This window comes from Gymnoscopelus braueri (genome assembly GCF_963280865.1).
Source record: "Gymnoscopelus braueri genome assembly, chromosome: 2".
Lineage (NCBI taxonomy): Eukaryota > Metazoa > Chordata > Actinopteri > Myctophiformes > Myctophidae > Gymnoscopelus > Gymnoscopelus braueri.
This window is the reverse complement of record NC_137604.1, coordinates 38,109,403-38,134,749: the sequence shown is the minus strand read 5'-3', so window position 1 is coordinate 38,134,749 and position 25,347 is coordinate 38,109,403. Positions and strand designations below refer to the sequence as shown.

The 25,347-nt window shown below is 40.0% G+C and overlaps 3 protein-coding genes across 4 annotated transcripts; 1 reads left to right on the top strand and 2 right to left on the bottom strand.

The window, feature by feature from the left end:
- Positions 1-4,802: 4,802 nt before the first annotated feature.
- ccdc86 (coiled-coil domain containing 86) lies at positions 4,803-8,580 on the bottom strand. Of its 2 annotated transcripts, none has more exons than XM_080456518.1 (5): positions 8,048-8,580; positions 6,963-7,260; positions 6,379-6,508; positions 6,201-6,275; positions 4,803-5,485 (listed from the first exon to the last, which is right to left on the bottom strand). In XM_080456518.1, the coding sequence occupies exons 1-5, from the start codon at positions 8,433-8,435 to the stop codon at positions 5,312-5,314; spliced, it is 1,065 nt and encodes a 354-aa protein (XP_080312644.1). In that variant the 5' UTR covers positions 8,436-8,580; the 3' UTR covers positions 4,803-5,311. The 2 variants fall into 2 exon arrangements, with proteins under 2 accessions (XP_080312644.1, XP_080312645.1); XM_080456519.1 differs by having other exon boundaries at positions 6,963-7,254.
- Positions 8,581-9,159: 579 nt separating this feature from the next.
- Positions 9,160-14,365, top strand: dpcd (deleted in primary ciliary dyskinesia homolog (mouse)). Its single transcript, XM_080451219.1, has 6 exons — positions 9,160-9,379; positions 10,193-10,273; positions 11,464-11,588; positions 11,755-11,888; positions 12,457-12,559; positions 13,631-14,365. Exons 1-6 carry the CDS (start codon positions 9,316-9,318, stop codon positions 13,733-13,735), a joined length of 612 nt encoding a protein of 203 aa, XP_080307345.1. The 5' UTR covers positions 9,160-9,315; the 3' UTR covers positions 13,736-14,365.
- Positions 14,366-17,374: 3,009 nt separating this feature from the next.
- On the bottom strand, positions 17,375-23,711 carry fgf8b (fibroblast growth factor 8b; the record flags this gene model as incomplete). Its single annotated transcript, XM_080442599.1, has 5 exons — positions 17,375-17,683; positions 18,358-18,464; positions 21,767-21,953; positions 23,047-23,083; positions 23,653-23,711. The coding sequence occupies 5 exons, from the start codon at positions 23,709-23,711 to the stop codon at positions 17,375-17,377; spliced, it is 699 nt and encodes a 232-aa protein (XP_080298725.1).
- Positions 23,712-25,347: the final 1,636 nt, after the last annotated feature.

Below are 25,347 nucleotides of genomic sequence, written 5' to 3'. Positions count from 1 at the left end.
CCAAGTGGGACCCAAGTGGATCCCGCTGACATTGCCCACTGTAGGCCCTTATAGTTCAGCCCACCTTGAAACCATATGGGACCCACGTCAGCCCCACGTAAATTGCCAAGTTGGGGTACACCAAGGGCCCAGATAGAACCCACTTAAACGATCAGCCAAGATCAGCCCAGAAGTAAATTGCGAGCTGAAATATATAGCACTTTATGATTATTAGAAAAGGAGACACATGTGAAGAAAATAGATGATAGTATCTACTTTTGCATGAGCGATTTTTGTAGCAAGTTGGGAGAGAATTGGACCACTGATTTGGCGTGAGTTGTTCGTAAAGTTTTTGGGTGCAAAAAGGGTCGCCCCTCTCTGATTGTGTTGTGAAGATGTTCTAAAGTTATTGTAGGAATGTCCATTTGCCCTTCACTGTAAAATGGTGCTGGTAAGCAGTTCAGTGTCACCTTCATGTCACCTTGGTCTCTGGAATCTGTTGTACCTGAAAGACTGCTTTTGTTGTCCACCAGCCGGCTACAAAGATTTGTGCCACTAGGGAAACGAAATCAGAGCTCTTCAAAAAAGTCTTGGTTTGGCTAATTTGGCTCATTTCTACATCACACTTTACGCCTCAATCCTGTTGCATTTAATCCTGTTTATAAGGGTTCACCACCATCAAAGCCTTACATATAGGTAATTCGACAACAAGGTATATAAACTACATAATATGCAAGAAATACATATTGTGAAATTATAACACTTACAGTAGGGGTATTGGCAACTAAATAAATGTGCATTCACTGTAAATCCCTCAACTTATTTGACTGTTTTATTGTGGTTTCGGAAGATATACCTTGGTGTAATCAGATATACAGTGGTTTAATCTGGGGACAATTAAGTTTTATATCGTTGGTTGTAGTAAGACAAAAACACATCACTGAATTCTAAAGGGCCCATAAAGAGCAGTGTACGAATATGGGTATACAATACAAAAATAATATAACATAATGTGATTTGTGTTGTGAAAGTGTTCTAAAACTGCCTTTTATTTCTTGCGCCACACTTACAGTATTTACAGTATGAGGGATGTCATGTGAGGCTCTTACTGAAGGAAGAAACAGCGGGATATAAAAAGCATACCTGAAGAGTGCAACCCAGGTTTTCATTACAGAAGTGTGTCATGTGTCTATTCGGCTCAATGCTCTGATCTCCATTCAGAAATGGATCAATTGATAGCTTACCCAGCAAGCACAATGACGTCATGATGACGTTATGATGACGCCCGATCATCACCCCGGTGACGTTCAGGACTAGGCCAGATCACAGCCCATATGGGGATGATCTTTACGTCATTTACAGGACGTCATCACCGGGACATCATATGGACATTTGGACAGCAATTTTGGGTGATGAGAAATGTGTTTAGATGACGTCCTCGAAGTGACGTTTTTGTGGTCAGGATTAATTTTGGTTGAAATCAGGTGATATTCTGGGCCAGATCTGACTTGTCTTGGTTTGACTTGATCTAGACCCAATCGAGACGTCACTGATTGGTCCGGGTCCTGACTGTGCTTGCTGGGTACCGTACATACAGTAGTTTCACTTTAAACCTGCAACTACTGGTTTTATGTACCAACTTGTGCTTGCATTCCCATTCAGCTTCCAAGTGGACCTAATTCTCATTTAGTAACAACTTTGTAAATGTTGTGTAAAAGAAGCCTAACATGTTGACCTGACCCTATTCTCATAGTCACGCAATTGAGAGTAGGACATTGGTGGATTTTAGGAAAACACATTTCTGACCTCGCAGGGAAAATTGGCTGGACATGAGGACGAGAATCCGACCAGCGGATTAAATTATGTCATGCGATGAAAACACATCGTCCACACATCATCATGTAAGTTCACAAAAACCATCAAATGGTTGGATAGATTGTGTTAACAGTATCAGCTATATCATTTGTCAAATTTGGAGAAGTTCAAAATAAGTGTTCTGAATCATTAGGCCTACATGTCTGAATCACATGCATTTGTGTCTTGGATGTCATTAGAAGTTTAGTTTAGTTTAGTTTTACCTACGTCTATCTTCCACATCAGTTGTGCATGCCAAAACCATATTACAGTACATAAACAATGCAAGTGGTTTGAAAGCAAAGTGTATCAGGTGAAAGATTTGTTTTTAGAATGCTGTGCAAATTCAAATGCCAAACACTGAGAAAACAAATTACCTCTTATTAAAGCTTAGTCATCCTCCAGTCCTAGTGTTCAAGCTATAAGACAAGACATGCTAGTTTGTTACAGATGACTTATTAACCATATTCACTCTATATTTGCATGGACTGCAAAAGAATATAGTTCCCAAACTGGCCACCATGTGAATATGGACATAACACAACTACATGGCTGACATTTGTAACAAACCAAACCATGTGAAATCAGCAGAAATACATGGGGCATACATGCACCTGGCTGCACCTGCAAAATATGGAGGCGGCGATGACGTATTGCTCCAATGAACAGCTGCGGCCAAAGCGGTATCTACTATGAGCATAACTAGGCTATTTCAGTACCATGGTCAGTGCCATGAATTTTACCAAGCATTTCTGCAAACCTCAGTCAGACCAAGGATAAATAAAAGTAAGTTTGATTGATTGATTGATTGATTGATTGATAGATTGATTGATTGATTGAATACTTAGAAGTTTGCAGAGAAAAAGCACATGGAAGTACAGTTCACAATACAAGGTCAACTAAATAGCAATACAAGGTCAACTAAATAGGATTGAAAAATCCCAGAAAAGCCAATGGCTTGTTTCAAATGGGGGTCCTCACGTACTCAATTCATGGAGACATTAAATGAGTATTACTAACCTAGTTAGTAATAGTGACCCAAGAGTCATTCGGTTTATGCATTACACCAACAAAATTAGAGCCAGAACTAATGATGGCGCTACACAGAATCAACAAGCACATGATGAGACAATCAATCCTCCCTCACTTGAGCGTCATGAGACGAAATTAAGCTCAATTGTGGTTTATTAAAATCCTGTACTTTGATGTCATAACCACAAGAGGGCAGCATTGTATTTAATTCCAATATCCCTTGCTGATAAGAGTCTCAGGTACAGTGCCCTCAGTGTTATTAGAAACCTCTGAGTTTTTGATTGACTCAATGAATACTTTATTAACAGTTTGCAATTTGTACAGAGGTACGGTTTACAATCATTGTTAAAAGCATAACACAAAAAGCCCTAGGGGTTTGGTTCCATTGTGGTCCTGTGTATTCTACACATGCCTCTACTGAATTCCACAAAGGAGCCATTGGCCCCGTTGAAGATTATTTTATCTGAAAGTGTAGCCTACATGTGTAATTTAACAAAAAAAATACAAGCTAATTAAAGCTTATTTCCTCTAGCACTACCAATAATATAAAATGGCTATTTGCACAGTGAGAATGACCGACTTTGTGGCTGGAAGCAGTATGGAGGCCTTGGTATGGTGTAACTAAATGGTATATTTATTCACCCACGAAAAATACAAAATTGACAAGAACAACATGGGAAGCTCTCCACTCACACAGTCACAGCACAGACTCAAGTTAACTGGCAGCCTTCATAACTGAGCCAATGAGCATGGACTGTACCATTCCAAGGGGTATTTGAGCATAGGCCTACAATAAATACGTGCATAAATAACCTTAACCCAGACTCACAAATATAGTATAGTCTCCATGAACTACCCAAGTTATATAATTATTCCTTCTTCACACTACAACATACATTTAGCCTGGAAACCAGACGAATCTGCCAATCTGGCATAAATTAGCAATTACAAAAGCACATCACAACCCCCCTCTGCTATCCTGACTATGGTTCAGCCCAATTATACTGAAGACACAACAGGTAATAATGTTATGCATTCAATCCAAACTTAACAATCAAACTTCACACTACTATTGTCCTTCTCAATATTGCACTTGCTCTTAAATATATATATTGCACTAATTACACTTCCCATCATGATTCACAATCAACATTCATTAATGCTTAAATAATGTATTAGTTCATCATAAATTAAACATTAATTAAGCGTTAATTATGTGTATGAATTAGCCCCTTGTGAGCAAGTGTTACCCAACATTGTTTGCATTTCTCCCCAGTTGGAACACATCAGGCTGAGTGGCCAGTTCAGCTAGACAGGATACAAACTTCAAATGTTCAGCAAAGCTCTAATAAATACTTAAAATCATGACTGGGCATTTATGAATTGATAAAAGGGCAAATGTTCTGTGCAAATATTAAAAAGGGTCTATATATACATGAAAAAACATAGGTAACTGACAGGAGGTAACTTCAGATTGCCATTAAAATGAATGCACTCAGTAAGGATGCACCCTGTGGATTAGTTATCTGCAAATATAATGTGCGGAATACTAGAAACCTTATTGAGTGTACTTCATTCTCTCTGGAAGATGAACCCTTATATGTCAATTTGAGTGACCCCACAACCTATACACACAGTAGGCTATATCTCAGTCTATTAGGCAGATTCCAGGCTGAACCCTCAACAATTTCCATTTGGTTGTAAGGAGCAGCAGAGTCTGGTCTATGGTCTAGGGGCTGCTGACAGGGTTTTACCATTTATAATTAGGCATTTAGCAGACACTCTCATCCAGAATAACTTAAGTGCAAAGTGCAAAAATTGAGCATCGCAATAGTTCAGGCAGGCATGGAAGATTGGAAGTCAAGCTGAATGGTGGCACTTTAAAATATGATACCACTGAAATAGTCAAATGCACTAATAATCAAATGCACTAATAATTCAAGCAATAGGAGAAATTATTTTATTCATAAATTCAGAGTAATCTTTGCACCATGTATTCCTCGAACACAACATTATTGGCAGTAAGTCAAATATAGTATAGCATAAAGTCTTCATGGGTATAATTTTAAATAAGCAAAATAGATCATATCTGCAACCAAAATAACTCCCCTTTTCATACCTTTCTTGTGAGTGACGTTTTGAGCCACCACTTCTGAGGAAGGGCCTGGTGGCTTGAAACATCACTCAAAATAAAGATCTGCAAAACGGGAGTCATTTTGTTGAAGATTTTATTTATTTGTCTTACATGGCAAACATGTTTTTGATCCAGCATCCTAGATATGGCATATGTAAGTCGTTTGCACTTTTAATCAAGTTATAACTGTAAAACCTGAAACCGTGTTTGTGTATTGAGGAGTAGAGGGTGAAATACGGACAGTAAGTTACTTGCCGTAATACTGTAAGACATTACTGGTCTTGGACAATCTTTACATCACAGACAATCTGCTCAGCTAAGGTCACTAATGGTCTCCACTTTTGTTTGGCTTTTTGTTTGGCTCCGTCTCTCCTTTCGATTGGGTCCTTTAGGTTGCGACTTCTGTAAGATAGCCAGTGTGTCCCTCTTCTCAATTTTCCTCAGCTGCTTCTTCTTCATCCTTTTAATCTTCGTTGTATTCTGGATCTGAGATTTAAAAAAAAATACATCATGTAGTCAGAAGTATGACAAACACTGAATGAGTGAATGAGAAACCACAAATAAAGACAGAAGATGACGTCATCAGCATCAACACAGGGAGACAAGATGGCTAAGTCTAGGTTCAAACTCTGCTTGAAACTATAGGGCTGGGCGATATGACTAATATCACGACCATTTCAAACTTTTGCCTCAATTAGGATTAATACATTTTATGCACTTTTTTCTACACTGCTCTCAAAGTTCTCTGACAAGATCAGTACTGTAAATATTATGGACTCGCTATTTTTGCATGAGACCATTGTACAACAAAGTATAATACTTGTGGTTAATTAAACTAACTAAGATTTAGTCGATTATAAAAAATCTACAAAATTTGTTGTGTTGTTTCGTTGATATACAAGAAATAAAATCAGTATTAGAAAGGAGGGGGGAAGAGAGAGAGACCTTGACTACAGATATGGTCCAAAATTGCCTATATCGGTCTAATTCAAACTCGGGTCACGACTCACAAGAACCCTGTGGTCAATGCATTGCGCCACCAGGCAGGCACCCCATTAGATTATGTTTTATAAGGGGCCCAGTAGCCATTATATCTTTTCATGGGTTCCAGATTTCCTAGCAATGGCCCTGATGGTTTGTGACAGTGGCATCTGACTTCATGCTTTTCTGTGTATGTGTTTTATACAGAGGGTTGACATACCACTTGCACAATCTCTGCTTTGCGCTCATTCTCAGCACGTCGTTTCACGTTCTCCTCGCGCCTTTTCCTCTTGTCCTACAGTGGAAGGAAATACAGAATGAGCGAACACCACATGTGATTGCATGTTGAAGGGGTCAAAGCAATGTTCAGCATACAGCATGCATGCTGTACATCCTACCGTCTTCTCTTTGGCTTTGTCTTCTTTAAGCTGCAGAGCAAACTTTTTCACCAGGTCTCTATCTCGTTTGGCTGCCATCTTCTTTTCCCAAGAAGTACGCAATGGCTTATCTTGAACCATCGCAGAGAACCTGTTAATTAAACAACATTTAATCAGGCCAAACAAACAGCACAGCTCTATGGTGGCACTTATTTCAGTAGAGCACATGTGCTCCTGAAATGAAAACACAACAGCACAGGAGCTTAAGAAATAGACTTACTTATCTTAAAACCTGTGGTCGCTTTCCCAGCTATAATCATAAAGTTAAACTGTGAAGGTCTTGTTAAAAAGTCCTTGACAGCTGATTAGACCGGGGCGACTACATTTTGTGGCAACGTTACAAAAACTATACCTTACATTGATTGAATACTTTATTAACAGTTTGCAAAAAAACAGGCAGGGTGGCACATATTTATACAAAATAATCCACATAAGCCCTTAGGACTGGTTTCCATTAAGGTCCTGTGTATTAACACATAACACAAACACCACAGCTACAGTAAAATACTCTGTTTGTTACTCTGAAACCAAATGGACCCGCTCACCTTGTTTTATTGCGGTCCTTCCACACCCGTCCGGACTTGGGTTTCCCCAGCGGAATAACCGGGTTCTGGTGTTTCACCTCGGACTCTGAATGCTTCCTCTTCTTGGCAGTGGTTTTATCTGGACATGCGGGTGGCGTTTCCATCGGTGTAGGAGGAGACCGAACGGTTTCCATCGGTGTAGAGGGAGATCGAACCGTTTCCATCGGTGTAGAAGGAGATCCAACCGTTTCCATCGGCGTAGGAGATCGATCGGTCTCTCTGTTGTTTCCGTTAGGTTCGTCTGTACCTGCAGCTAGGGCTATTCACGATTACAAATTGAAGTTGACGATTAATTGTCACACAAATAATTGCGATTAACGATTTAATTGTGTTTTTTGACATTGAACATTGGAACATTATGAATAAAAACGTCATTTCAGTTGGCCTTCTAGGCTTTGAAATCAAAAGTTGCACAGGGCAGATAATGACTAATAACTTGAATATACAATGAAATTAGACATATTTCATCATTTTATACTTTGAACAAATTCATAAAAAATAAAGCAGAAATAGCCGATCTACAAGCTAAGCTTGTTGATCTGCTATTTTTTGGAAAATGTGATAACATTTTTCTACATGGAAACGATTATGCAAAATATTTGCGATTATCTCAAAGGATACAGGATAGGTGGGCACTGGGGACATCTGGGCACCTAGATGCAAAATTGCCTATTTTGTCCAAAACGTAGAAAATGCTCGTAAAGTATACATGATGTGAACAATGAACATGCATGGTACATCATTATCAGACTTAATTGTATCCTTCAACTTCTTGTTTATGCCCCAAAATGACTGGATAGTGGTTTTGTAGCAATTTGCAGCAATTCTAGAAATATTAGACCTTATTTGTCGAATGTTTACGCTTGTTCTAACATGTATAGTTGAAACATTTTTCAAATATAAAAACAAAAAAACATTTGGGACAAAATAGCGAATTTTACATTGGAGGTGCCCAGATGTCCATATAGTGCCCACCTATCCTGTTACCATCTCGGATAATTGCTATTAGGCAATGATGTAATAATAGTGACTAGTGACAGTCCTACCTGCAGCAGGTTCTGGACATAACGGTACCTCCGTTAACTCGGACTCTGTGCTTGCTGCTACCGACTTGGTCTCCGTCGTGGACTCGTTGTTTTCCACCGCCTGTATCACCACGCACTTATCTTCCTCTAGGTCTATCACTGTGTCTTCCTCCGGCTCCGGTAACTCCTTGACCGTAGACCTCCTGGCAGCACGCCGGGCGGGGGTCTTCGCGGGGGTGTGGGAGCCCAGGAGAGCAGAGGGGGTCCGGACCACCCGTCCGCTGCGGGTCCGTGTGACGACCGGCGGAGGAGAGTCGGGCTCTATGATAATAATGTCGGCCTCTGGTTCTTGTGCCGCCGCTTCGGACGCAGTGTTTTCATTCAGCAAAGCTTCTTCTTCGGCCGACATGCTGTCTAATTCAAATAGACAGTGTCTGATATATAGACAGTGTATTCAAATAGTGTTGTAGACGGTTAAACCACGCGGAATGACAGATAAATATTAAGACGAACAAACTTAACAGATAACCATTACTCTCCACAAGTCTCACACGAGCTGTGTTCCGTGAGCAAAACACACGTGTGTACTGTGGCGACTGTGCGGGGTCAAGTGTGACGTGTGTAGCAGTGTTGCCATGTACGCTAATTATAAGCGACTTTGGGCTTGTTTTTGGTGGTTGCGTTTTTTTTGGCTTGTTTCTAAAGTGTAGTTGCTTATTTGGTCTCGTTTCCTAAATGTTGTCTAAACCAGTGGTCTGGGACAAGGACTCCCAAATTAACATGCATTTGTCAGTGGACTGAAAATATGTTGTGCCAGGCAGTGCCAGGGACCCATGTACCACATTTGTGTTGTTGAAATATTCCACATTTTGTCAAATTTTTTATATATATATATAAAATATAAAATAGCAGATCTACAAGCTCACAACGCGTTGCACCGCGACGCGTTGTGAGCTCGTAGTATCGGCTATTTTCAAATAGCCAATGAATGTCATATGTTGCTTATTTCTCTCGCAACATATGGCAACACTGGTGTGTAGCTGTAATCATTGTTTAACATCCGGGTCAACCCCTCTATGTTTTTCTTGTTTATTTCTCCTTTGAAAACTTAAAAGTTCTGTTCACGTTTTTTGTATCCATTTAACCTATATAAATATTACCACCATTACTTACACATGTTTGATATTTCATCATGTTAAAATAATGACAAGCTTAAAAAAATAAATAAATAAAAAATCCGTTACCTTGGCTACGTAGTGTTTCAGGAAGTGTCTCTTTACAACAGCATCATGGCTGTGCAGTGCTGGACTGATCTTCTAACATCATCAAAGAAAACAGCTTTGGTACAAGATGGTGAGTCAGAGAGTGCAACAAACCTATCTACTTATTTACTTAGACATAATTGCCTTTGAGAGCTAATATTCGCTGGTTTGGGGTATCAACTAGTAACTACTGACTATACAGTTAGCCCCAGCTGTGACCTCACCCATACTGAGCTACACCAATAGATGAATTAACTGATGGGGCTAAGCCAAAGTATGGTCCTAAAACTTAATGAGATAATCTCCTCCAGGCGTTTGCAAGAGAACTGTGTGTGTGTGTGTGTGTGTGTGTGTGTGTGTGTGTGTGTGTGTGTGTGTGTGTGTGTGTGTGTGTGTGTGTGTGTAAATAAATACAAATATATATACATATATATATTTGGCATATTGGTGTTGCATATAAATAAGGCTACACCACTATTGTTGGAGTTGAAGGCCTACTAGATCAAGCTGCCTCATGCTATGGAAACAGGAGATATTAATTGGCCACATTGATTGATTGATTGATTGATTGAATACTGTATTAACAATTGTGTTAACAGTATGGCAGTACAGTCAAAACATCTATGCTAAAAGCATAAGACAATTATTATTGTTTCCACTCTGGTCCATTGTACTCAATTCATCATCGACAAGACATACAATACATGCACTATATTTAACATGGCTTGGCTAATTATGTACTAATATGCCAAATTATTAAATCTAAGCTCTGTAGTTGCGATGTTATTTTTATTCCTGTACTCTTTGTTGCTTTAAAATAAACACATTCATGCGTTTATTTGTCATGGCTTGATGGTTCATCTATCATGTAGCCTGTAACCGTCTTTCTCATCTGTTTCTCAAGGGAAAAGGAAGGTCCACTATCTCTTTACAGATGGGAAAGAAATGGCAGAGGAGTATGACCTACAAACAGATGAGCTCATTGGTAAGCTGAAGTGGAGGATTATGTCTTTGTTTATGGGTTTTTTATCTGTTACTGAAAACCCAAAACTAAAACGTAGGTGCCAGACAAAGTACATACATGAAACAAGAACAGAGTCCACACACTCTTTAGCTCTCATTATTCAGACTGCTCTGATAAAGAGCATGTAGGTCAAAATGTCATATGCTTTGTGGTGAGATAAAACGTATCGGTGTGTAGACTGTTCTTGTATCTGTCCGTGTCCCTGCCTTCTGTACAATTCTCTACATTTTAATCCACAGAATGAGTAAATATTGTTTGATTTACTATGCATTATGCACTTTATACTACTATGGTTCATATTGCAGTGTTTGAACGGCGTTGGGTTTTGGATAAATTAAGAAGATAAGCTCTGTTGCGAGCAAAGGCTTATGATATTGGGTTATGCCTTGATGAAGATCTCCGGGTCGAAACCTTGGCCTAATAAAACAGTATTTTTGCATGGAGAGGAGAGGAGACTATGGCCCTCATCGGGATTTATCATTCTATCATCACTTTGACTTGTGCGTACGGTGCGCTCAAATCTCACGTCTGCTCTCAGCTCGTGTACGCAAATGTTTTACATCTCAGACTTGTGGTGCAACATGGTCTTGACTATCTGACAGGCTTCTGAACACATGTATCCACTCCAAAAAGGTATAGCTAATGTATAGCAATCATGACGATGTGATTGGTATCATTCAACAACGTAGGCATATGGCAAAAAGTATTCCGCTTCTTTGAGAAAAACCTGCGGGGTGAGGCTCTGTCACATTTATCAACAGCCGATCATTCTTACGCTGTGATTGACAGGGTACATACACCTTATTGATAAATCACACGTGAGCCTCGACGTAAGATGATTCCTGGGCTCCATTGATAAATGAGGGCCAATGAGTGTGTGGCTCATTCCATTCTTTTAGTTATGATGATATTCATAGGTTTTATTCAGTAAGATAATCTCCACAAATCAACACTGTTATTTGAAATATCTGAACCACACATGCAATTAATAGGCCTTAGTAAAATAAAAGCACAATACGGCATCAAAATTCAAATTTATTTATGTTGTAGAAAAAACATGACACTGTAAGTGCACTTGTGTACAGTGGATTTACAGCAAAGTTGAATTTTATTTAATATATTATGTTACCTCATGTGTCACACTTTTTCAGTGAGAAAGTGGAAGTCTAAAAACTCACTGGGAGCTCAGGGCCAATGGCAGACAGAAGTCGGAGAGCCTCACACGGCCACTGTTGCCGCTTTGGAATCTGAAGGGATCAAGGAGAACTGTGCTAATGTATGTTTTGTAGTACCATTTCTTATTTTATTTCTTTGGATCAAAAAAAATATACTGTATAATTTTTCTAATTTGATTTCTGAGTTATTTTAGCTCAATTTTATTTTTCTGGAGATAGAGGTTGATCATGTGTCTACTGAATATGCTATATTTGTCTCACATCTAGCCTACATTCTCGCGTAAAGACACGAATACCAGTTTTCAGTGGAGAATCCGGAATCTTCCCTATCCTAAAGAAGTCTTCAATGTTTCTGTGGAGCCTGCTGAAAGATGCTGCACCATAAAGACCTCAAACAAAAAGTAAATGTGATTGTGCCTGTTGACGGATCTGGTTTAAGGCCTCTTTTTTATACTCCCATCTACATCTAGCTACCTGCATTTAATCTTGCCAGTGTCATCCCCCTGTACTTCCAATACACCATCTTGCAGTTTTTACTTTTACTTCCTATTCTTAATTTTATACTTACATTTGAACTTGTATATACCTTACTCTTATATTTAATTAAAGAATTTCCCTTGTTTTTGTTTTTTGCTGCTTCTTTTTTACAATAAAGCAAAGCAATTCCTTTATGTGAATATACAGTACTTGGATTCTGATTTCCCTTTTTGGTAAATGATGAACAGAAACAAGTAATAGTGAACTAATTCTTCTAATTAACTTCAAAACTTCTAATTCTTCATTGAATAGTAAACATGCATGGAAACGTTTCTCTTTCCTTTTTTTACCAAGTTGCTATGAAAATGTAAGGCGCTCATCTGTTGCTTGCAGTATTTGTGTCTCCTGTAGATGGCACTGTTGGCAATACATTGATTTGTTTTTATCTTGAAGGAATCATGGAATCATCACATCCTCTCTGTGTCTTTCCAGGTATTATAAGAAGTTCAGTATTCCTGACCTAGACCGAAGCCAGCTGCCACTGGACTGTTCTGCCCTCAGCTTCACTCACGCTAATAACACACTAATCATCAGCGTAAGTCCTGGCCAACTAGACTCAATGAACAGAAAATTAAATAAGATAAACTTGATAGATGCTGTAGTTGACATGGTACAGATAACACATTAATTGATGGGAGCAAAATGCATGAGTGATTCAATATTAAATTAAATATAGCAACATTTTGAAAAAGAAAGCTTGCACACAGGGTGGCAAGGCTAAAATGCCAGAAGTTGAAAACTCCACAATGTCCTGCCCTGTCATAGTCCTCGAGCATTGCAGTCAAAGTTTTACTCTGGAGTGTCATCTACGGTAAATTGATATCTGTGAATCTAAATGCATTATCTTTGCTGCAAGTCTGGACTCATGAATAACTTAAAATCACTTAAGTGATGAAGGCTGATGTTTATGCACATAAAAAAGCCATGGGACAAAACCCATGAAGAATATTACTAATGTTACTAATTTTCACAGATCAGACTGTGTTGTTCATGAATTATCTGGTGTTAAAATGTATATCTTGGGATGTCCTGGTTGTGCAACCATTTGGAGCACAGACCTACATCACAGGTTTGAATCCTGTTCCCTCATCGGTCCGAATTTGAGCTATGACCTGTGTTGCATGTGTCTCTTATCGCGCCCTCTCTTTCTTGTCTCACTCTACTCCACACCACTGTACCGTCACAAAAACAGTCAATCTTCAAAGCACAATGACACGAACCATCTCCCATTCTGCGAATATCACTGTGTCAGGTCCCAGGCATCTGAACAAATGCAGGGAATATGAAATAACATAGGTGTATCATTAAACACATTCAGATTGCATTATGAATAATGTGCTGTCTGAAATTCTCGAATACAAGGAGACTTTTTGAACTATATAAGCTAGACAGCTGGAATAATGGCAAATATATCAGGTATCTGGCAGATAAGATTGACGTTTTGTAGTGTTGGGCTATCATAATTGGTCTCTGTGTGATATTTGATTTCTTATTTCAGTGTGTGTTAATACAGTAAGGGATGTGCATCAGGGAGAGAGAGACTGGCTGTAGAAGTCATTACCTTTTCATTTCTCTCTCTATTTCTTTCTCTCTCTTTTTCTCTCAGTACAAGAAACCCAAGGAGATCTTAACCCTTGAGCATGAGCTACTGAAGGAGCTAAAGAAACTGAAAGGGAACAGTGATGGCGATGTCGACTGCAAAACTCAGTGAATAAGTCCTGAAGTTCTTCGATTCTGCCCTACAAATTGCAAATATCAGCTGCTGTGTTTTAAAATGTTTAGGGTTCTCACTTGGTTTTATATTTTATATCAACAAAAGTGATTCACTCATAAATGATTCTAAAATATATACTACCCACTACCAGATTGATGGTGCATTTTTGCAGGATAGGAGAGAAAACCAGAAGTTATTTTGTTTTAGTTTTTCCCCCCTGTTTAATTACTCATACAGTTGCTGCTCTTTGATTTGTAGATCAGTGTGGGTAGGAGGGAATGACACATGGTGCATTCAAAGCAGAGCTATATAACACAGTTTGAGGTCTGATCTGTTTATATCTTTATGTTCTTTCTCTGTTCATTTTATGGTATCTCTTGATTGAGAAGTCCTTCCACTCAGTGCCTGTTCCACCACATGTAATGACTCTCGTTGTGTTTTACTAATGAGGTTGTTTACTGAGTTGATGAATTGGAGCAAGAGCACTGTAATTTGTTCTGACGTGAATTTTTAAAATGTTAATTGTCAGAAAAAACAAAATGCATTCTTTCCGTACTTTGAATTGCCAATGCCATATTTGGCCATGTTATTTGTATTTAACTGTAAAAGTATTCACAATAAAAGGGAATTCATTTCTAATTAATCTCTCATTGCACTTTACCCTCCACCCACCGAAGTCAGTAATGTGAAGGGGAGTCATATAATACCCCCCACCCCGACCTTCCAACCCCTTTTCCTCCTTGATGTCCTTGTAAAACACTCAAAACACACAATGCCTCGTCCCCGCTTGCTACGGGGTCACCCGTTACAGGCATATCCCATTTGTGTTAACTGAATACCCTTATGTTTCTCACATGTAGCAGGGCCACCCTGAAAGCCATGACTGAAAACATTGGTCAATTTAGCTACACAGTAAAGTCCTCAGTGTTCATTTCTACGGGTCCATTTGGTTGCACTTGTACACTCTTGGAGTTAACCACGTTTAAAAAAATAGAAAAGAATAGCCGATCTACAACGTGTCACATCGCAACATGCCATGAGCCTAAGCCTTATAGATCTGTCATTTGCACAATTTCTGAACATCAGGTTGAAAGTGGTTCAATTAGCACTCAGGATTTCACTGTGTAGCTTCTCTTAGTGATCCACAGTGTTGGCCCTGTTACAGTAAAAGGCTACTGCCTTGGGAACTCCACCGAACACAACCCGGGTTAGATTCAGCAGATAGAGGTGTAACTGTTTCATGACTTCATTTTGAATGGACTTCATGCAGAACAGGAAAATCACATGTTTGTCAGTGATAAAAGCCCAGAATATCAAATCAGGATTTCTCAAGTCAACTCTTTGAGTGAGGTTTGTCAACATAAAAAGACATAATAGAAATGGCAATGTATCGATTCATCTAATACAGTGGGGTATTTATCTACTTCTTAACCAAGGTCAGTTTTTTAAAAGGTTTCCATCAGACATACTTAGATGGAGAATAAAAAAGGGAACAATGCTGTTTTAAGGAAACAATGACATTTAAATTTAGATTGTTCCAACCTTGTGATTCCTTGCATTTTTTTTTCTTTTTCTTTTTTTTCTTTTTGCCACGGAGCCAAACCCAGACAGCAAGTGCAAAAGGCAAAGACAAAACCACAGGTCACTCTGACTATTGTGCTCTGTGCACTTCCAGATGGAAAGAACAGCACTATAATAAAACATTTTCAAATTGGTCAGTCTCATTTTCTATTTTGTTTTCCAAGTTCATGTGATGGGTTTCCATTGTTTCTAATTTTCTATTTTTTTTATCGATCAATCTATTTTTATTTCATTTGATCAATTTCAGTTGAATACAAAAGCACATTATACACAATAAGATATACTGCTGTGCTGAAACTCTACAGTATTCACTTTTAGGGTGTGCTTTAGTTTCATTTGTTTCAGTAGTTTGTTTTAGTTTGCTACTCGACAATGTTCAAAGCACTGGGTACATGTCAAAACACATTTCTCACAGATGCAGAGCACTCCAACGGCAGCAAACAACAACTAACAAATTGGACATCCAGTTCATGCATTGTTGCAGTGGCCCAGTCTCTGTTCAGGGTCTTCTTCCTCCCCTGTCGTTTGGCCTCTGATGGTCATGCTCAACTGCTTCTGGGAAGAGAGAGAGTTTCTTTTCTGCCTCCCTTTTATTCCCGAATGCCTCTTCCCAGCCGTTCCCCCCTCTCTTTCAGTCGATGCCACATTTTGCCACACAGACCCCGGTTTGCTTTTTCTGCACACAACCCCCCCCCCCCCCCCACCCCCCAACTCAACTCCCTCAACCCCTCTCTCTCCTCCTCATACCCGAGCTCCCTCGCCCATCCTTCACCCCAACCTCCACCCCCAGTCCCTCTACCCCTCCCTGTGTGACTGCCTTCTTTTTGATAGCTGACCCCTCCTTGTGTTATTATTCGAACCCACTATTGTATAACATGCCCTTTTATATGAGGTCTCACAAAGGCCCCATTTGATCAGAGGGTTACGGTGTGCGATCGTGAGAAATGCAACTACATGGTGGTAACCTTTGTTTGGGCCAAAATGGTGGGCTGACCTCACCGCTTTTAATACATAGCCCAGGCCATTCAGGCCCAAGTCTCACTTGCTGAGCACATTGAATTCGGTAGCCTGTCACAGATATTGCCCCTCAGTTATCTGGGTCTCCAAGCTTCAAGGAGAAGACAGGGGAAAAACACACACACACACACACACACACACACACACACACACACACACACACACACACACACACACACACACACACACACACACACACACACACACACACACACACACACACACACACACACACACACACACACACACACACACACACACACACACACACACACTAACATTGTACACTAGCTCTCACCATCTCCAAAACTAGCCAAACAAGAGAAAACCTGCAATTAACGTCTTGTTAATTCATTATTTAGTGGTTTTAATATACACTCTACAATAAATATATCCATCATTTAAAGTCATTTACAATTTTTACAGTAAAAATATATTCATATATGTAGAAAAGGCAACAAAAAAAAGCAACAAAATGGCCTCCTAAAGGTAGGAAATAGCTGTATAGTGTCTACTGAGACTCATTATTGTAGATGCTGGAAAGTATCCACAGATAGCTGCCATGTCTATGATTGTGTGCAACCATTTTCTGTCATAACATTCTTTATTGCCTGGTTGGCTAATCTCTAATCCCAAAGTGTCCATCCATCTAGGATTCATTTATTCATTCCAATCTCGTTGAGATCTTCAACACTTAAATCATTCCCTGATTTAAATGATTCTCTCTGACAAGAAAAATAGCTAGCATATTAGGATACTCAATGTTTAATATTGAAATATTAAACATTAATATAATCTAATATACTATATTGTATTATGTAATATAGCATATTAGATACTCAAATTTAGAATACAGTCACAACGTTTTACTGAGGAGAGTTTGTAAAATGGAGCACAAAGTGAGGTGGGTGGTGTTCAACGGGATGGGGGAAAGTAGTTTAATTTCATTGGGAACATTCCCACATTCTCCCCTGTGGGGTCCTCCTCGTTGGCTGTTTTGCCCCCCCTTCCTCTGTTTCTCTTGAGAGATCTGGGTTCTCAGTGGCTTCCTGAGCGCTGGTGACTGGAATGCTTAGTCCTCCGACCAGTGTTTCTAAATGGATGGATAGGGACTGGAAGAGGAAGGACATCAAACGCCGGTCTCCTGTCGCTCAGCAGGTGTCCCCTGGGCAAGCGCTTCATAAAGTGGGCCTCTCTCTGGTGCTGCTTGGTCCTAGAGGCCTTGCGCGGACGGCCCTTGCGGGTGAAGGCCATGTACCAGCCCTCATACTTGGCGTTCTGCAGCGCTGTATAGTTGTTTTCCAGGACAATCTCTGTGAAGATGCAGTCTTTGCCCCGTCCTTTCCGCTGTGAGGAGCAGAGAAGGACAGAGAAGCTAGCTGCCATTATAAGAATAAGATTAGAGTAAAACAAGTACTTTTTTTACTCTCATTTTGAAGGCAAATTACAAATGGTGGAAATAGTCAATGATTTTGGAAGTATGCTTTAGATTAAGTGCAGGTGAACAAATTCAGGTGAAAAAAAATCTGGCTAAATGTTCCTTTGAGTTCCCTGTTATTAAACCTCAAAAGAGCACAGTTCAGGATAATGCCATACTCAAATTTATTGTGGCTTCAATCAATTCACGATTAATAGTGAAGTGCTGCAGTTCAGAATTACCAACAGAAGAGAGGCACATTTTAAGGATATATAATTTAAATAATAATGGTCAAATGTGGCCCCACACTGTGGCCCCACACCCTCCACAAAAGAACTGCCTTGAACGATAAAATAGAAGACAGACTGCTATCATATAGTGGCATGATTACATATAGCCCCCAAACTCTTAACCACATGAACCCATGTTTGCCCCCTATTCTGGGGCGAACATTCAGCAAGATTATCAGATCTCAAACTCACAACATTTCACATTGCAACACATTATGGGCTAGTTTTGGTGAAGAGCTTTGGTGTAGAGGGAAAAAATTAAGGGGCCCAGACCCTGGGGGGGGGGGGGGGGTTAAGGTTGTTAACTCTATTACCTTGCCAATAAGCTTTCCCTTCTTGTTCATACATATATAGTATCCTGTCTTCACCCCTTTGATGCGAATACGGCTCCCAAAGGAGTCTGTCTCCACCTCCAGTTTGGCTGTGCAAAAATGAAGCAAAGAACTAATTAGATAACACAGGACCAGTGCACATCACTATAAGATATTACAGTATGAGATAGATAACTTCCCATCACAAGTTTACAGCTGTAAAAGAGTGGGTGACATTCTTTAATGTACAAGGTCTCAAGGAAAGGATAAAGAATAGAGAACATAAGAAACATGGAAAAGAAATTCAGATAACGAGAAGGCACAATGTCAAATATGAATAATATAGTGCAAGCAATATCAAATATGGTACATGTTAATACAATTAGGCAGAATATAGAATCACTGCTGTGCATGGTTAACATATATATGGGTAACATAGCAATACAATGAAGCAGAAATGCTTTACTGTGCACACCTACTGAATGGGAAAAGTCAAGACAATTGGCAATTGTCTTGACTGTTGTGGCAGCATATGATTTGACACAATCACAAGGAGTAACAGAGCTTCTAGGACTGACACTTTACACTTCACAGATGTGAAGCACTGGGTAGCCTTCATGTCAAAACAAATTTTGACATGCACTTTTTACTGCATGCTTGCTGAACTACTGCTTGTCATTTTAGCCATTTACATTCCCATGCAGAACTTTAAAGAAATCATATTTGCCACCCTATTCAGCCATCAAAAGCTACAAGGGGAGTGGTCTGTTGAATAACTGTTTAAGAGACCGTGTGGTTTTGTATTATGATATACAACTTTTATACTATGAAGAAAGAAGAAGAATATATGCAGGCTAAATGCATGAAGAGGTCAGTTGTTCAATGACTGCCACTGTAACATCAAGCGAAGGGGAATTTGCACAGTGGCTATTGTCACTGAAAGGCTATAAATGCTTAGGGGATAAAGAAGCGAAGAGTGAGAATACTGCGGTCGGAGACACAGCCACAAGCACTGAGCAGTGGTCAGGTTTGGGCCTGCTACAAGTGTGACACCCACTCAGCAATGTTGTCTATGCTTGCTCAGTGTGTGTGTGTGTGTGTGTGTGTGTGTGTGTGTGTGTGTGTGTGTGTGTGTGTGTGTGTGTGTGTGTGTGTGTGTGTGTGTGTGTGTGTGTGTGTGCTCGTGCGTGCATGCGTGTGTTTACGCATGCGTGCATGTGTGTGTGTGTATGTGTGTGTGCGCACGCACGCACGCACGCACACGCACGCACGCATGCACGCACGCACGCACGCACGCACGCACGCACGCACGCACGCACGCACGCACGCACGCACGCACGCACGCACGCACGCACGTTTGTGTGTGTGTGAGTGTGTATATGTATGTGTGTGTGTGTGTGTATATGTATGTGTGTGTGTGTGTGTGTGTGTGTGTGTGTGTGTGTGTGTGTGTGTGTGTGTGTGTGTGTGTGTGTGTGTGTGTGTGTGTGTGTGTGTGTGTGTGTGTGTGTGTGTGTGTGTGTGTGTGTGCACACACACGCATGTGCATGCATGTGTCTAGGCAGCAGAGAGATAGACAAAAGAGCGCACAGGAGAGAAGACCAGAGGAAACAAGGGATAAAGTGAAGATGCTGACTTCACCTCTCCTTATAAATTGAGTCATACATTGAGTTGTAAAGCAATGAAAATTCCTCATAAAAGGACCCTCCAAAAATGCAGGCAGCAGGCATAGAGAAGTAGATGGATGGTGGTAACTGTGGTGGAAAGATGGCTAGACACACCAAAATACTTTGGTGACAGGAACTCGCTCCCTTTAAATTTAAGACACGTTTTCCCTGAAAGAAGAAGAATATATGTCCTTGCCTACTGCCTATATTCCATCTTATATAACAGGTGTCCATATGCTAAACACCACTGCACATTAAAGTAGATACAAATGGAGCTTCATGGGGTCACAACAATATTTAAAATTGCATTGTCTTGGATGAAATATTTTCCAAGAACAGTAGCCTATATAGCAACATAAGTTATAGGCTACCTACCATTTTTTGGAAACATTTATTATTTACCAATTACCAACTATTTCTAATTTCCGTTTTTAAATGCCATGAAGTGTCATTTATAATTTCCATTAGGCCTATAAATATTTGAAACTATAATTTCAAATCTTATAGGACCTGTCTAGGCCTACTTAACTGTAGACCACACTCAGCACAAATTTCATTGTTTGATCGATCTGTCCATTTAATTATCAGCTGCAATTAATTCAGAGAGTAGCCTATAGTCTAAAAAGCATTGCTCGGCCCAACTGAAATAATTGGGCAAAACGTAGATCATTTTGTTTAACTTGGTCTTATATACAGTATGCCTACAGCAACAATTGCAGATTAAAAGAACAGAAAGATTGTAGGCTATACTGTAGTTAGGAACTTCAGACATGAAGCCACTCAGAGGTTGTTGAAGAGGCAAAAGTAGGATGACTTAAGATGGGTTTTCCAGATTTCTTTTTCTTTTTTCTTTATTTCTTTTTTCTTTTTTCTCTTTTTTCTTTTTTTTTCTTGATGGACTGTATTTTGACAAAGCTTGATTCACTCCTTTAGCTTGCTGCTCAAAACCCATTGAAACCGGGCAAGCATCTGTGTCATTTTAGATTTTAGCATTGGCTATTCAAAAAATAGCAGATCTACAAGCTCACGGTGCACACGCTGCGAGCTTGTACATCTACTATTTTAAAAAATGTTTTGGAAAAATCTTGAAAAAGTGTGAGAACTAGGCTATTTAGAAGGCATTTGTAGAATTAGCCTCAGGTCTTAATGGTTTAAAGCAGTTATTGAAGTGGATTCCAGGGACCCTCTGGGCTGGGTGTCTAAATTGAACCTTACAAGTCTGTAACTCACAGCATACAAATGGAACCAAATGGACCCTAACGGGTCCATTTGGTTCCATTTGTATACTGTTGGAGTTAAGGGGAGACCGTGACATTTTAAAGTTTGAGAACCATTGGTTTAAAGGAATGCATGTTCTGATGTGGTCAACTGAGTTATTTGTCAAGTCCAATTAGCCGTTGACGTCAGTATAGTTGTGCTCACTCTAACCTTTACAACCCGTTCTCACTCCCAAGGCGCGTCACATTTTGCCGCTCTGTCAGTCAGTTTTGACATGTCGGGACGCCATGGCGACGTCGCATGTTGATTGATTGATTGATTAATTGATTGATTGATTGATTGATTGATTGATTGATTGATTGATTGATTGATTGAATTAGCAGTTTGCAAAAAAAAAGGCACATGAAAGTACAGTTCAGTACAAGGTCTGCTAAGAGGAGGTCGACCTTGACAAATCTATGCCTAAACTTAACCCTAATCATAAGTTCATAACCCTATAACCTCACAAAAATATGCCTAAACCTTACCGTGCATTGCCCCGTCGTCGCCGTTGGCATTGATCCTCTTGTTGCCCAGAACCTGGACGTGTTTCCCGCTGGTTCGGCTGTACAGCTGGTAGGTTCTGGTCAACCTGCGGCTCATCCTGTCCGACAGCCGGCTCTGTTCGGTTACATGTTGCTTAAAATTAGGGGGGGATGATGACTGCACAGTGTTCTGTTCAGACAAGAGAAAATAACACGCCTATGTTAAAATGACAAAACCCCCGTTAAACGCATGTCCTTTCAAAATGACTTTTATGTTCATATAACAGGCGAATAGACACATGTTATCTTATCTCTGGTCAGCCAAATGAGGCCACGCTGGCGAAGCAGGTTACTTAGGCCAGTGGTTCCCAAACTTTTTAGCTCAAGACACAAAATAAGAATAAGACGTTTCCCCGGGACCCAAACTAGTGGAAATAGAAGATAAAGCTCACAACGCAGCGCTTCGTGCTGCGTTGTGAGCTTGTAGAGCGGCTATTTTCAGTATTTCTTAAACATTTGTTTTCTAATTCATGGAATTTATTTTATTTATTTTTATATTTATTCATGAAATTCTTTGGATTTTTTATTTCTTTTTTTTACATATTGTTTTGACATTTACTCGTGACCCATAAAAATGTGTCCTCGGCCCACAAATGGGTCCCAGCCCACTGTTTGGGAAACAGTGGTTTAGGCCCACATAAAGTTATTTATTTATTTTATTATCTATTTATTTGTTTATTAAGGCTGTATCATTGTTATCGGACGAGGTTTAATGTAAGGCTACAGGGGACAGCCATGTTGTGAGAGATGCTGGGAAGATGACACCCCTCTGATCTGGTTGTTTTTACCACCTTGTCTCCCTGGACTACATCCCTTTACGGCTCTCTTTCTTTTTTTCTCCCATCCAGCCATACGCCATCCATCCACATATGTTTTAACAATTACCTTTTAGCCGGGGCTTTACCTCTTTTCAAGATGTTTGAATTGTTGCCAATTGCCATTGCCTTGCATAGAAAGTGTGTGTGTGTGTGTGTGTGTGTGTGTGTGTGTGTGTGTGTGTGTGTGTGTGTGTGTGTGTGTGTGTGTGTGTGTGTGTTTTGTTAAAGCTACATTATTGCACCCTATTGCAGATGTACAAACGGATTAAGTCATTTGATTACCTGTTAAGTGTTATTTAGTTAATGAAGGGACTTAATTTTTGAAGGAGTAAATGAAACGCTTTTAAGTGCAGGATTTATTGCTTTGTAAAAAAAAAAAAAAACGTGTGCGAAAATGTGCGTTACCTGTGCGTAAAAGCAAAGCGTCATGAATTGAAGTAACCTGAAAGAAGAAAAAAATTAATGAGAAAACGTATTTATGTAATCTATCATTTAGGCTACAATCAGTGGTCTTCAACAGGGGGTCCGGGACCCCTAGGGGGTCCTCAGAGTTACTACAAGGGGGGCCGCCAGAAATCTTTGTGTGATAGGATGTTTCTTTTTGCATTAACCACTTAAACCAGCATCCCTATTCTGAGGAGAACTTTAGCCAAAAATAGCAGATCTACAAGCTCACAACCCTCATGCTGCCAGGCATTGTGAGCTTGTAGATCTGCTATTTTTGGCATTGAAGTTCCAACACTGATGATGTCAAACAAATCTATGAAGATATCTATGAAATCTATTAAGAAGTTTAATCTGCAACATCATTTTATACAATATTGTGGCGGGGGTCCCTGCTTCTTCTCTCTCTCAGCTAAGGGGTCCTTGGCCTGAAAAACGTTGAAGACCCCTTATTTATATTGACGGGCAACGATCCACCACCTGAGCTCTCCTTTACTTACAGATAGCCTAATCTGGATGTTCTTATCATATTATTATTGGTATATTATATAGCTCTCCTTTACTTACAGATAGCCTAATCTGGATGTTCTTATCCTCATCGTGAAATAAGTCAAATATCGCGTCATGAATACTCCACTGATTCAGTGCTGGAGACTCTTGGAAATAAATAGAAGTCCTGATGATCCCGATGCAGGGAATTCAACTCAGTTTATATATGTCCTCCTATCAATCACAGATCGAAACCAATTAATTGAGAGGTCCCAGGCTGTCTCTTCCTGCCAGTAGGACTCATTGATCAGCAATTTCTTTTACAAAACAAGTCCGGAAGGATTTAAAGGTTTTAAATCGGAGTTAATCCTGCAAAAGATGAAAATCCGATCAGAGAGAAGAAGGACGCGCCGTCATCCAGCGACGCTGTTCTTGTTCCACAACCTCCATCAAATCCCTCTCTTGTCAATCATCATCCTCATGGAAACCTTTGGTCTTGATTAACGTCGGCTGATATCAAATACATCCACTTTGTGTCACGGTCACAGTGGCGAGCGGTGGATGGAAGGCTTTTTACGCATGGATCTAAAAACGCATCAGCGTTTTACATATGTCAGATATGTAAAAAAAAATGTAATTAAAAAATGAATGAATGAACACGAAACGCATCGAATAGTTTTTGAATGAATTTAAAGACAGGCCGGCACGACTTTATTTGTTATTCTGGGAAATTGACCAGAATAATTGGTCTATGGCTGCGTAACGCTGAAGAAGTGCCAGAATAGCGGGACTCCTATACATCACCCTTCTCCTCCTACACGTGTATTTTCTTGTGGTTGCCTTTTACTCCAGATCCACGCCGTCTCCATCTCCCTCCCTCCACATTTAAATACTTTAATGTCCTCGGTGCAAGAGGGCGGGGCGACCAGACCAGAGCCAATTCCAAATAGCCTACAGCAGGGGTCTTCAACGTTTTTCAGCCCAAGGAGGACCCCTTAGCTGAGGGAGAGATGAAGCAGGGACCCCGACTACAACTGTGTTGTAGATTCAACTTTTTTCCATAGTTTTCATAGATAGTTGGATTCATGCAAATGTGTATTTTAACATGGTTAACCTTTTAAACCCTTGATATTTAGTAAACTTGACAACCCATTAAGAACTTGACCTTTGGCTCTGTACTTGGTCTGCTCTTTTCCCTCTACACCAACTCTCTGAACATAGCCAATCTACAAACTCACAACGCCTCGCAGTGCAAGGCCTTAAGTTTTGAGCTTGTAGATCTGATATTTTCGGCTGATGTTCCCTATCATACAACGATTTGGTGGACCCCCTGTAGTAACTTTGAGGACCCCCTAGGGGTCCCGGACCCCAGGTTGAAGACCCCTGGCCTATAGAAAAGGAATGCATGTATACTATTTGATTGATTTGCACTGAAACACACCTGACAACTGCCAGCATTTAAGTCAGTGCTGATGATTAATATTAATATTGTAGGGTGACCTTAAAAGTAGGCCTATATTTATGGAGTCATGGAGGCAATTCATGAAATACTAAACATTCTGAGAACTACAACAAAACATCATTCTCATGAGTCAATATTTCGTCAAATAGCACCCCAGTTTCAATCAGTGGTCAAAATGGGGTCTGCCTGGGGACTCCCAGGGGTCCCTGATGAGCTTCCAGGGGGTCCCAGCCAAATTATTACAGCATGAGTGACGATTCTAACAATAATATAACTTTGAATATTTGTATGATTATGACATTAAAGGGATA